Genomic DNA, 12,788 nt, shown 5'->3' with positions numbered 1-12,788 from the left:
AGGAAAGGAGAAGTCATCATTGTCAACCAAACAACACAGTCTCCCATCGCTACAAGGAATCAGCGCCTGAACTACGAACCTTGCTGGACCCACAGTGGTGATTCTCTCCCTCTCTTGCTTTCTACCAAGACTCCTTGCTTTTTATGTCTTGTATCTTTTCTATCTCCTTTCTTCCCTTACCCATATCCCTAAGCAACTAAGATTTGTAATAAACTGGTTGGGTTAACATTTGACCCACTGTGTCTTAATCTCACCATCAGGTATACATATACACATTTTTTTAAAAAAAGAACCTCTTCTCCCTCCTATAAATTGGAGCGAGACATACCACATCTACATCAGGTTGTCCAGGGCCTGATCCAGCCTCATCTTGAAAGTCTCCAGGGACAGAGCATCAATGCCACCACTGGGCAACCTGTTCCAGTGCCTCACCACTCCCACTGTACAAGATTTTTTCTTACAGCTAAACTAAATCTACCCTCCCTGAGTTTGAAGCCATTTCCCCTTTTCTATTGTCACAGATCCTGATAAAGAGTCTGTCCTCCTCTTTCCTGTTGCTCCCCTTCAGATAGTGAAAGGTTACTATCAGGTCCTCACAGCCTTCTCTTCTCCAGGCTGAAGAGCCCCATCTCTCTCAACCTGCCCTCTTAAGAGAAGTGTTCCTTTAGGTGTATCACTTTTTGCTTTCCCTGGATGTGCTTCAACAGGTCTGTGTATCTCCTGTACTGAGACTCCACGTCTGGACACAGTACTCCAGGTGAGGTCTTATCAGAGCAGAGTAGAGGGAAAGGATCACTTCCCTGAACATGCTGGCCATGCTTCTTTGGATGTTTCCAACACTGATCCCTGGGGGACACCACACATCACTGATCTCTATCTGGATGTGGAGCCATTGACCACCTCTCTCTGGACTCAATCCTGCAGTCAGTTATTCATCCATCTAACAGTCTACTCATCAAATCCATATCTTTCCAATTTGTTGAGAAGGATATTGTTGACTACCATGTCAAAGACCTCACTGAAGTCCAGATAGATGACATCAGTGACTCCTCCCTTGTACACTGATGTAATTACACCATCATAGAAGGCCACTAGGTTGGTCAACCAGGGTTTGCTCTTGGTAAAGCCATGCTGGTTCTCCAGTATCATCTCCCTTCCTTCCACATGCCTTTGAATATCTTCCATAAGGATCTGTTCCATGATCTTTGCCATCAGAGATGTGAGATAGACAGGTCAGTAGTAGCCGGGGTCATCCTTTTTACCCTTCTTACAAATCAGTGTGATGTTTACGTTTTTTCCAATTACAAGGGACTTCATCAGACTGCCACAACTTTGCAGATATCATTGAAAGTGATATCAGCCAATTTCCACAGGACTCTGGGATGCATCTCATCAGGACTCAAGGACTTACTGCTGTTCAAGTTCCTTAGATGGTCACAAACCCAGCCTTTGATTACAGTGGGAGGGCTGTTGCTTCTCCAGTCACCTTCTGCCAAACCAAGGGATGTGTTTGAGGGCTGTGTTGTGAGCAGTTATCAGGTAAGATGAAGGCAAAAGTGTTGTTTAGTACCTCAGCCTTCTCCTTGTCTGCTGCTATCAGCTTGCCTGTGTCACTCAACTGGGGGGAGGTTCATTTATATTGCTAAGCAACAGGTCTGGCATTGCATCCCCAATGGTGGGGCCATCAATTACTTGACTCAGAAAGTTATCCTCAATACATTCCAGGTGTCTTCTTGATTGCTTACAGCTCATGGTGCTGTTTTCTCAGCAGATGTCTGGGTGGTTAAAGTCCCTCAGCAAGATGAGAGCTTGTGATTACAATGCCACTTGTAGCTGCAGGTAGAAAACCTCATCAACAGACTTTGTCTGATCTGGTGGCCTGTAATAGACACCAATCACAAGGACTCCTTTTCTGCTTCAGCCTCTGACTGTCACACACAGGTTTTTGACTTAACTCATGGCTGTTCTTTAGGGACAGATCCTCACATTCTATTCCTTTTCTGGTGTAGATAGCAGAACCCCTGACCATCCTTCCTAACCTGTCCCTTCTGAGCACCTTGTAGCCATCAATAGTCACACTCCAATCATGGGAATCATCCCACCAGGTTTCAGTGACAGCTATATCATGGTCTTCAAGCAGCGCAGTACTCCCATCTCCTCGTTTGTATCCCAAGCCGCATGCACTGGTGTAAAGGCACTTCTGCTCCCTTAAAGGTCTGAACTGCTACATGGTTGCCTCAACTTCTACATGATTGCCTCAGGGTATTGCTGGATGAAAAAACCATCCTAAGCTGTCAAGTGCACTTTCGCCTCCAAAAGTTAACTGTGTCTTGGGCTGCATCAAGAGTTGTAGCTAGCATGTCAACAGAAGTGACTAACCCATTCTAATCTGCTCTCATGAGGCAATACCTTCAGTTCTGGGAGCCACAGCATAGGAAAGACATAGACTCATTAGAATGAATCCAGAGAAAGAATATAAAGATGATCAAAGATCTGGAGCACTTTTCCAGTGAAAATAGGCTGAGAAAGTTGAGGTTGTTTAGTCTATAAAAGTGTAAGCTACAGGGTTATCTTATAGTGGTGCTTCAGTATTTAAAGGGAGGTTACAAGAAAGGAAAGACTCTTTACCAAAGTGCATAGCTATAGGACAAGAGAAAACAGTTTCAAAATAAAAGAAGATAGCTTTAGATTAGATATAAGGAAGAGAATCGTTACTATGGAGGTGCTTACATACTTGAGAATGTTGTCCAGAGGAGACCTGGGTATTCTACCCCTGTAAGTGTTCAAGGCCAGGTGAGATGAGACTTTGACTAATCTGATTTAGTGAAAGGTGTCCCAGCCCTTGTCTGAGGGAGTTGAAACTAGATAATCTTGAAGGCGCATTCCAACTCAAGCCATTCTATACATGGTTCTATGATTCTGTGATCCTTAGGGTGCTTTATCAGTGAATATTTTAAAATATCACTTTTAAGACCTACTACAGATCTGAAAACTATCTTAAAGAGTAGAAGCAATGCTGCCCAAATATTTAAATAAATCATTAGCACTCCTGCCAATGATGAAAAATTAAAGCTGAAGGACAAAATTCATGTTCCGTAATCATTCTTAAGGTTAATGAAGATGCATCCCTGAAGAGTAAAACAATGTCATATTAGAATTTCCACAATTAAAACTTTTGTCTTCCAGAACAACTACTATCAGTCATGTTCTTGGAGTAATATTTGAAGGGCTCTAAAGACTTCTCTGAGTTTTTTGTCCTCTGGATGTTAATTACAATTGGAGAATAAGCTTGTGTTTGCAGGGTATTATTTAAATACTAATATTCTCAAAAATTTTACTTATATCCAAGTTGAGCCTAACTTTATGAAGAAATCAAGAAATACAAGAAGTATCACCATTGAACAAGACATGGACAGGTTGGGGAGCTGAACAGAGGGGAACCTTAAAAGATTCAGTGAAGGTAAGTGAGATATTCTACACGTGGGTAGGAATAACCACATGCATCTGTACATGCATGTTAGGGGGTGGCTCACTGGATTGGATCTCTGCAGAGAAGGACTTAGGTGTCCTGGTGAACAGCAAGTTGACCATAAGCCAGCAGTGTGTCCTTGTGGTCAAGGACAATGGTATTCTGAGGTGCATTAAAAACAATCTGGCCAGCAGGTCAAGGAGATTCTTCTCCTTGTAGCCTATTCTAGGAAACGCGCTTTAGCTGGAGGGTTGGACTGGGTCATCTCCAGAGGTCCCTTCCATCTCTGATTCTGTGATTCTGTGATTAATCCATGATTTCAATATTCCAATATTCTGAGGAAAATATACTAGTCTATTTAAAAATTCCTGGCAGGAAAAAGCTTTCAGATTAAGCAGCTCAGCAAATTGTGCTAATGAACCTGGGATTTACCAATAATTACTTTCAAAGTATCTCAAATTATATTACAAGTGTTATTTATGCTAATTGACAATTAGAAAGGATTTGTCTATGTATACTACATAGTAAACAAACCCAAGCAGAATTAAAGATTGGAGCAGTAATGTAGCATAAGCAGAATATACTAGTCCAAATGGAGCGGATCTAGACCTGTACGTTTAAAAGTTGTCCTCTTAAAATAGTCTTTAAATGTTTCTAATAATCTTGACAAGTATTTTTTTTATCTCCTATGAAAGACTGTATTTTGATGGAATTAATTTTTCAGTATTATAGTTTGATAACTGAGCTTAATGTATACAATAGCAAAACTTACAATTTAGATTATTTTGAATTATCAAACTAAAATGATATTTTGCTTTTCCAAGTTAATCCTTCCTATTCATTCATCATAACCCTTTGATTATGATTTGGTTCCCCTCTTTCAGTAAAAGATATAATTTTTACTGTTACGTTGTTTTTTGTGAATATTTTTGAAAATAATTTTAATATTACATATTAATATGGCTGATTTATCATATATTTCTAAGTTGTGCATAAGAAAATTCTCAAAAAAAAACAAACCAAAACAAAAAAATATAATAACAATGTTTTAAGCTTTTCACTAATCCTTTTCACTGACATCCACCCACTCACTCTAAGGAATCTTAATGCCTAGTCTTCAATACTGCTATGGGCTTAGATACTTTGATATTCAATAAATTTGATTTTCTTCAGTACTAGGTTAGTTTTCTTATATTATAACTTGTTCATTCTTTTTTTCTCTTCATTTCCTGTGTTGTTACAATATTTTTTGCTCTTAAATTTGATTTTATTGGTACATTTCCCAGAAGTAACAGCAAAATGCATTGCTAGTTCTGTCCTTTCATTACTTTTGTGTAAGTTAAGTCTCCAAATGTTCCCTTTCTCAAATAGTTACATAGTTTCCTTCTTCTTCAAATTATAATTTCATTTATTTGAGAAAAGTTCTGCTATTTTCCCCAGAGTTGAACAGGACCAGTCCCAGCACCAACCCCTGAGGAACACTGCTGAGTACAGGCCTCCAACTGGACTCTGCACCACCAATAACAACCCTCAGAGCCCTGCCAGTCAGCCAGTTCTCAATCCACCTCACCATCCACTCATCTATTCCACACTTCCTCAGCTTTGTTATAAGGATGCTGTGATAGACAGTGTCAAATCACAGAATCAAAAAATCAGAGTATTATGGAGGTTGAAAGGGAACTCTGGAGGTCATCTAGTCCAACCCTTCTGCCAAAGCAGGCTCCCTAGACAAGGTTGCACAGGTAGGTGTCAAGGCAAGTCTTGAATGTCTCCAGAGGAAGAGATTCCACAACCTCCTCTGATCAGCCTGTTACAGGACTCAGTCACCTTTACTGTGAAAAAATTCCCACGTACATTAACGTGGAATTTCCTATGCATCAGTTTTTGGCCATTTCCCCTCATCCTATTGATACACAGTGCTGAGAAGAGTTCAGCCTCTTCCCTTTGCCTCCCATGCCTTAGGTATTCATAGATGTGGATCAGATCTCCTCTGAGTCTTCTTTTTTCAGGGCTGAACAGACCCAGGTCTCTCAGCTTTTCCTCATAAGGGAGGTGTTCCATGCACTTTATCATCTTAGTAGCCACTCTGCTGGACGTCCTCACAGAGATCCCTGCCTTGTTGAAATCAAGATAGACTACATCCACTCCTCTTCCCCCATCCACCTAGTCAGTAATGACATCACAGAAAGCCACCAGGTTGGCTGAGCATAGCCTCCACTGATGAACCCATGCTGACTACTCCTGGTAATTCTCTTCTCTTCCAACTGCCTGGAGATGGCATCCAGAACAAACTGTTCCATCACCTTTCCAGGGACAGAGGTGAGGCTGACTGGCCTGTAATTCCCTGGATCATTCTTCTTGCCTTTTTGAAGACCGGAGTAACACTGGCTATCCTCCAGTCTTCAGACCTCTTCCATTCTCCAAGACTTTTCAATGATAGAGAGTGGTTCAGCAGTCACCTCTGCCAACTCCTTCAACACACATGGATGTATCCCATTGGGGCCCATGCACTTATGTTGTACTAAATGTTATACTATGTTCACCAAGAAACAGGTTATGAAATAAAGCAATCGTTTGTCATGTGCATCAATTTTCCAATACGATACTGTAGTATCTATCTGTTTATGTTATATATAGTATATATATAGTACATAGGTTGCTCTGAATGTTATGTCTCCTATTTATTTCCATGGAAACTACAACAGATACAAAGAGCACAATAACATTTTTTGATAGAGCAAATTATCAGCTATTATTCAACATAGCTGCCACCATTAGCTATCCATTTTTTCCGCTGATGAACAAGAGCTAGCACACTGTGCTTATAAAAATATGCACCAGCAGAGGTGACTCACTATTTCTGTTGCCACTGCTGAAATGCATCACCCACAGCCTCGTAGCTCACATCATCTGATTGTTCTCCATAAGCTTTTAGCAAGCATCGATGAACATCAATGGCTGCAATTTTTTCCACATGGACAAATTCAGTGTCACACTATCATTTCATATGCACTTTTAAGTCAGGTGCCATTTTTTCACACTGCCTCTCTGATGCCATTTGTTGCATAGCAATAAAATGTAATAGAGTACTGACTAGAAGATTCAGTCTCTGCTGACACACTATCAACAACAATTTTTGATATCATGGACCAGCAAAATAAAATAGGAGGTATTACTTTCTAAACAGCCCTCAAAATATGTGTGTGTCTATATAGAATATCTAATGAGTATATAGCTCATGCTATATATTATAGAACCTGTAAAGAAAAAAGAAGGTGTTTGATGAAGAACACTTTTTTCTCCTTGAAGAAAATCTGTTAAAAAATGTGGAACTTAAACATGGAAGTATCAATGTTATGAATCAGTTTAAACAGTATGCATTTCATTGGGCCTTGTGTACTGACAATATGATGGAAATACAATGTGGTAGTATGATGCACTATTGATTTCATTGGAATTCCTCTAACTGCAATGTTGCACTGCAAGAATCAAAACACAAAAACACAAGTGAGTTTTCCTTTGACTTTCAGCTCTCTTCTTTCAAAGTAAAGGCATGTTGGGGAATGACCTAAAAAATATTACTCTCCAAATTTTTTTATTCTGAATGGCAACAGGCAAATAATGATAATACACACAGATGATCTAAAGACTTCTATGAGCTTAACTCCACTAAATGCTACTACTAAATGATCTGTGTTCAGCTAACTTTGCTTCTCATAGATAAAAACAAATTAAAATTAGGAAGTTTTGTTAATACAAAATTATTAATAATGAAACTATAATGCTATGTCAGTTTTTTTTCTCCTCTATGTTACTATCATCAAAAAATCAGATAATATCAGGTCATGGGATTGAAATACCCTGCTTTTCTCCAGTCCAACTAATTATATACATGTGACCACTCTAGTAATGTCTGGAAGACCTTTGGAACTTCATCATCTTGTAGATTACAGTAATCAAGTTGTTTGTTTGAGAAAAACTATTTCCTACACATATACTCTCAAAAATACCTCATTTTCCTCAGGATTCACTATTTTCAGTGTAATGACATTTGGAAAAGAGAATCAAGATCTTTATCTAAAGGGGTACTTCAAGAAAGGAGACAGACTCTTCAGCAGGTTCTGTGGTGACAGAGAAGGAGAAATGGCTTCAAACTAAAAGAGGGGTGATTTAGGTTGGATATAAGGAGAAAGTCTTTTAGAGTGAGGGTGGTGAGCCAATGGGACAGGTTGCTGAGAGATATAATAGATACCCCACCCTGAAGACTTTCGAAGTCAGGTTGGACCAGGCTTTGAGGAAACTAATCTAGCTGAGGATGTCCCTGTTCATTGCAGGGGAGTTCTAGGTGACCTTTAAAGGCCCCTTCCAACTCCAGGGATTCTATGATTGTATGATTTATCTGCAAAACCATTTAAAGATGAGTGTTTAATTAAAGAGAGTCTCCATAGCAAACAGAGAGAAAGAGATAAGAAGCTCATTACTGGGTAATCACCTTTGGCACCCTCCTGCAGAATTCTATGTTGGATAATTACATTAGAAAAAAATAGGGCAAATCTATTAGAATGGAATCTGAATGGTTTCTGCATTAAATATAAACCTAGAAGTTTCTGATATTAAAGAGAGTCACAGGAGTAACAACTGAATGTAATTAGGAAAAAATTTACATTGAAATTAGAAAACAAAACAAACAAACAAAAAGCTTAACAGTAATTCTGTGCATTAAGCCCTTAAGCCAATAGATCTTGTATTAAAACTTAAATCGAGAATCAAGTCACAATTATAGGCTACATTTCAGCAATTATTAGCCATCGCTACTAATATTCGTACCTTGCTAATTTTGTTTTATTTTGTTTTGTTTTGTTTTTGTCAAGCTTATATTTCTTAGAATCTTCAGTCTGTCTAGGTTAGTGAACTCCTTACTCTGAAAAAATATTCTTTCCACATAAGTTTCTGCAGTAAATCATGTCACCTTCTTCACGTACACTGACAAGTTTGATGTCTTTCTCTCTCTAGAAAAAAAATTGCAATTTGAAAACTATTATAACATGCTGCCTCATTGTCTGAATCCTTTTTGATTTATTACCTCTATTTTACTCTACAGATTTTCACCATGAACAAGTATGTTTGATTTTTTTTATTTGTATGTGATAGTCTTCTGCTTACACACCACGTTTAATCACATGACAACATAGGGAGCATGTCATTCTAAACTAGCACTGTGCATTTTCACTTACCCTTGGAGTAAATATAAAGTCTATCAAAATTGTTCCTGAAAAAGTTACAATGGAAATTTTATTTACACAGGTCCCTCCAAAAATAACCCTTCATATTTATTTCCATGAAAATTATAGCAGATATAAAGAACACGATAAGATTATTCTCAGCAAATTCTCAGCTACAAAATATCATTTTCAACATAGTCATAATCATTTGCTATGCATTTTTGCCAGAAATGGCCAAGAGACTACATGCTGTGCTTGTAAAAGTATGTACGATTGGAGTTGACACAGTCACAGTTCCTACTGCTGAAATGCTCCACCCACTCACTCACTGTACTCAACAACCATGCTTTGGACTCCACAAATGTTCATCAAATGTCAGGGAACATCAATGGATGTATCTTCTTTTCCTATGGAGGAATTCATCTGCATACCTTGGCTTCATGTGTATTCCAGTGTTAGACATCAATTTGTTAAATTGCCTCTGTGCCACCATCTGTTGCATGGCAACTAAATGTAATAGCATATTGGTGTAAAGGTTCACCCTCAAGGTTCACCACCAACTTTCACATCTGACATCATGGGCTGACATAATAAAACAGGAGGCATTACATCCTGAGCACCCCTTGTAATATTGTGATTGTGACAAAAGATGTACAAGTGTAATACTCAGTTTCAAATCTCTCATCTTCAGTATTTCAGGGTACAATTTTCAATGTCAATTCATTTCACAGAATCACAGAATTGTAGGGGTTTGAAGGGACCACTAGAGATCATCTAGAGTCCAACCCCTCTGCCAAAGCAGTTCCCTATACCAGGTTGCACAGGTAGGCATCCAGGTGGGTCTTGAACATCTCCAGAGAAGGAGACTCCACCACCTCTCTGTGCAGCTGTGCCAGTGCTCCAACACCCTCACTGTGAACAAGTTCCCACACACATTTGTGCAGAACTTCCTATGCCTCAGTTTGTGAACATTTCCCTTTGTCCTATCACCACACATTGATGAGAATTCTGGCCCCATCCCTTTGAACTGGCAGATCGATAATTTGAAAAGCATTCTGAAGTAAAGTCTATTAATTTTCAAATTTCTTAAAAATGTAAGTTGTGTCCAAACTAACATATTTCCGTCAAATCATTCTCAGAACATAATTTGTATTTACTTTTTGATTGTATATCTTCCTCATTATTAACTAGCATTTTACTGGGATGTAGGAAAGGAAGAATTATCAATGATTTTTCTAAAAAATGGTATTATTAGCAACAATTTTATAATTTCTTCAATCTTATGGAAAAGCATGTTAATGCCAAGGATAGGAAACAATAGAATGTTATTTCCAATATGTCCATCTCATTATGTAATTGTGCTGTTGTGGTACTTCCCAGTCAACTCTAACTCAACAGAATTCTTTTTAATCAGAATTTTATCAGGATGCTAATTTCAGTGTCTATGTTTTTTTTTTTTCTGGCTCTGTTTGACTGAGTCAAGTGGTTCATACAAATCTAATTGTTATATTTTGTAATATTAAACCTGTAACATTAACAGGCTTGTCTGTTATAATAGCACTTCCTCAAAATACTTTCTCTGTCATATTTGTTTGTAGCAGAAATGATTGCTCCATTTTATCAGCTTAACTCCTTACACTAATGTACAGTTAGTTCTCTCTGAAAGTCTAAGAAAATAAGATTTACCTATAAAACATAACTGCCTATTTCTACCTTATTTCTAACTTGAACAAGGGAAAATTATTTAACCTATGATATTTGTTAGAACATTAAGAGAATACTCTATTAAATATGTGAATATTTGCAGACTAAATCCATAATACATAAATACTTCGACAGTACTTACATTTATAGTATTTATACAGAATACAATGTTATGCATTAAATGATCTCTCTTCTAACATATTAGATTGCTTTTCTTATTTTATATTAGAGTACAGAATATACTAGATAGATTTTTTCAAGGTACCAAATTTGACTGTGGAATGTTGTGATAGTTTCTAACTTCTATTTACTTGATATCCAGGTTAATTGACAAAGAAATCAGTCTAGGTATTGTAGATTTTAAATTTACACTCCCACAATTGTGAGCATATATGCATATTCTGGTTGTTATTAGGTTTCTAATTCTGAAATTTAATTGCATATATCTACAAAAAAAGAAGAACACTAGGATAATTGTTAAGAATTAACACACGTATATATAAATGTATTTGCAAGAGATAAAAAAAATATTTTTTTTTCTTCAATCACAGTCTAAAAGTTAACAGTCAAAGCAGACATTTCAAGTCATTCAGACCAATATATATAATATATTTGAGAAGATTACTGTGTAATAACTCTTACCTCTGCAAATAGGAACAGGGAAGTCCCAGGATGCTGTATTCACGGAGTTAGATATGCAAGTGAGCTGAGGGTGGCCATCCAAAATATATCCAGTTACACAGCTGTATCGGATTTTGTCACCAACATCAAATCTTGTACCATATAAGATACCCTTTGGTGGGACTCCTGGATTGCCACAGGAGCTACTCTGTAATTCTAGAGAATAAATATTTATTATCACTTACAGTGCTTTAATAAGTTAATACTCCATTGTGCAGAAAAAATATAGAAAATGTAAATTAGAGTAACTTTAGTCAGATAAGGTGTTTTAATGCCTATTTTTCAAAAACTGAAAAAAAAGCCTGTCTTAGTCTATTGAGCATCTTCTTACGTGTCCAAAAATTTTAAAAGTAGAATACTATGAGAAAATAATCACAAGATTTTTAAGATCCAGCTGCACACACATTCTTATATTTTTCTTAATCAATAGCAGAGTACTGCTTGTATTGGAGGAGTGAATAAAGGAATTTGATATGTTCTTTACTCTTAAGTTATGCAAAAGAAAAATAATAATAAATGCCTCAACACAGCTTCCCAGGTGGACAGGCCTTTTTTACACATTTCTCAATTTTTTACTAATGAAGTTCTGTGTTTTTCATTATAGTTTATGAATTCTCACACCGTTTACAGTTCATCAGCTACATGCTGTAACCCAAAGAAGTCTCACACATATAGCATAAGCTAGTAAGTAAATTAATAACAAAAAACGATGCATAGATTAGGCAACTAAAATGAATTTAGGCATGAATAGAAGCTTGTGTGTTCTGCTGGATATTATTATACAATGTTGTAGAATATCCTGAATTGGAAGGAACCTGCAAGGACCACAGACTCCAGATACTAGCTCCACACAGGACCACCCATAACAAATTTCTGATAGTACTGTCCAAATACTACATACCCTGAGTCTCCTCTTTTCTGTGCTGAACAAACCAAGCGACCCCAGTTGCTCCTCGTATATGTTACCCTCTAGACAAAAAAGCCTTGATATCTTCTCTGCCTGCTTCTACAAGTGAAATCTAATGCTGCTATTGGAATTGGCGCTTTTTTGCATGCATTAAAAATAACCTTTCACCAGTTCAACAGCAATGATTTTGTTCATGCTGGCTTTTTATTTTTATTTTTTTAATTTGTTTGTTTTGTGGATTGTACTTGTATTTTTTTTTTATTTATCAGTTAATGAATACCCACACGGCACTTGAACTGCTTAAGTATGCATAGATCAAAGAGCAAGGAGAGACACAATTAAAAAATGCCTTGAAAGAACTAATGTGAACAACACAGATTTATAAAAAGCAAATGAATAAAATTCCTTCCTCTAAAAGTCCATTTTCTTCTGTGCAGTAATTGAAAAACAAAAGCTCTTCTTCCATGACATCAATAGATCTCTCACTTCACAATGTAAGTTCAGAATGAGAAGTTATCATTCTTAAATTCACCTTTCTTTACAACAGTAAGAGAAATAACAGTTTGACTTATAAGCAGAATTTTCCCTGAAACTTTTCTGTCTACAATTTATATTGTTCAGTCTGAAGAGACTGTCATACTCCCATACATATCTGTATGTATGTAGTTAAAAAGAACTGTGATAAACAAGATATTTTTTTCCTAAAGGAAAATAGGATAAAATATCTCTTTCTTCATTTTTTTCTCCATTTTTGCCCTTCCTTTATGAACCAGTATATTTGAAATAGTAACATCAGTGAGGGACT

General features: G+C 37.1%; 1 protein-coding gene across 3 annotated transcripts in view; it reads right to left on the bottom strand.

Annotated features, from left to right (window-relative positions):
• The window catches only part of CSMD3 (CUB and Sushi multiple domains 3), a 512,136-nt gene that overhangs the window by 395,625 nt on the left and 103,723 nt on the right, over positions 1–12,788 (bottom strand). For all 3 annotated transcript variants that reach the window (XM_065752466.1, XM_065752468.1, XM_065752469.1), the window contains exon 4: positions 11,038–11,232. In XM_065752466.1, the coding sequence (XP_065608538.1) occupies positions 11,038–11,232 (195 nt within the window). The remainder of the gene's footprint in view (positions 1–11,037; positions 11,233–12,788) is intronic.

Source organism: Cyrtonyx montezumae, unplaced genomic scaffold (assembly GCF_038088225.1).
Source record: "Cyrtonyx montezumae isolate F1298 unplaced genomic scaffold, pur_monq_1.0 scaffold_8, whole genome shotgun sequence".
Lineage (NCBI taxonomy): Eukaryota > Metazoa > Chordata > Aves > Galliformes > Odontophoridae > Cyrtonyx > Cyrtonyx montezumae.
This window is presented reverse-complemented; position numbering and strand designations above follow the sequence as displayed.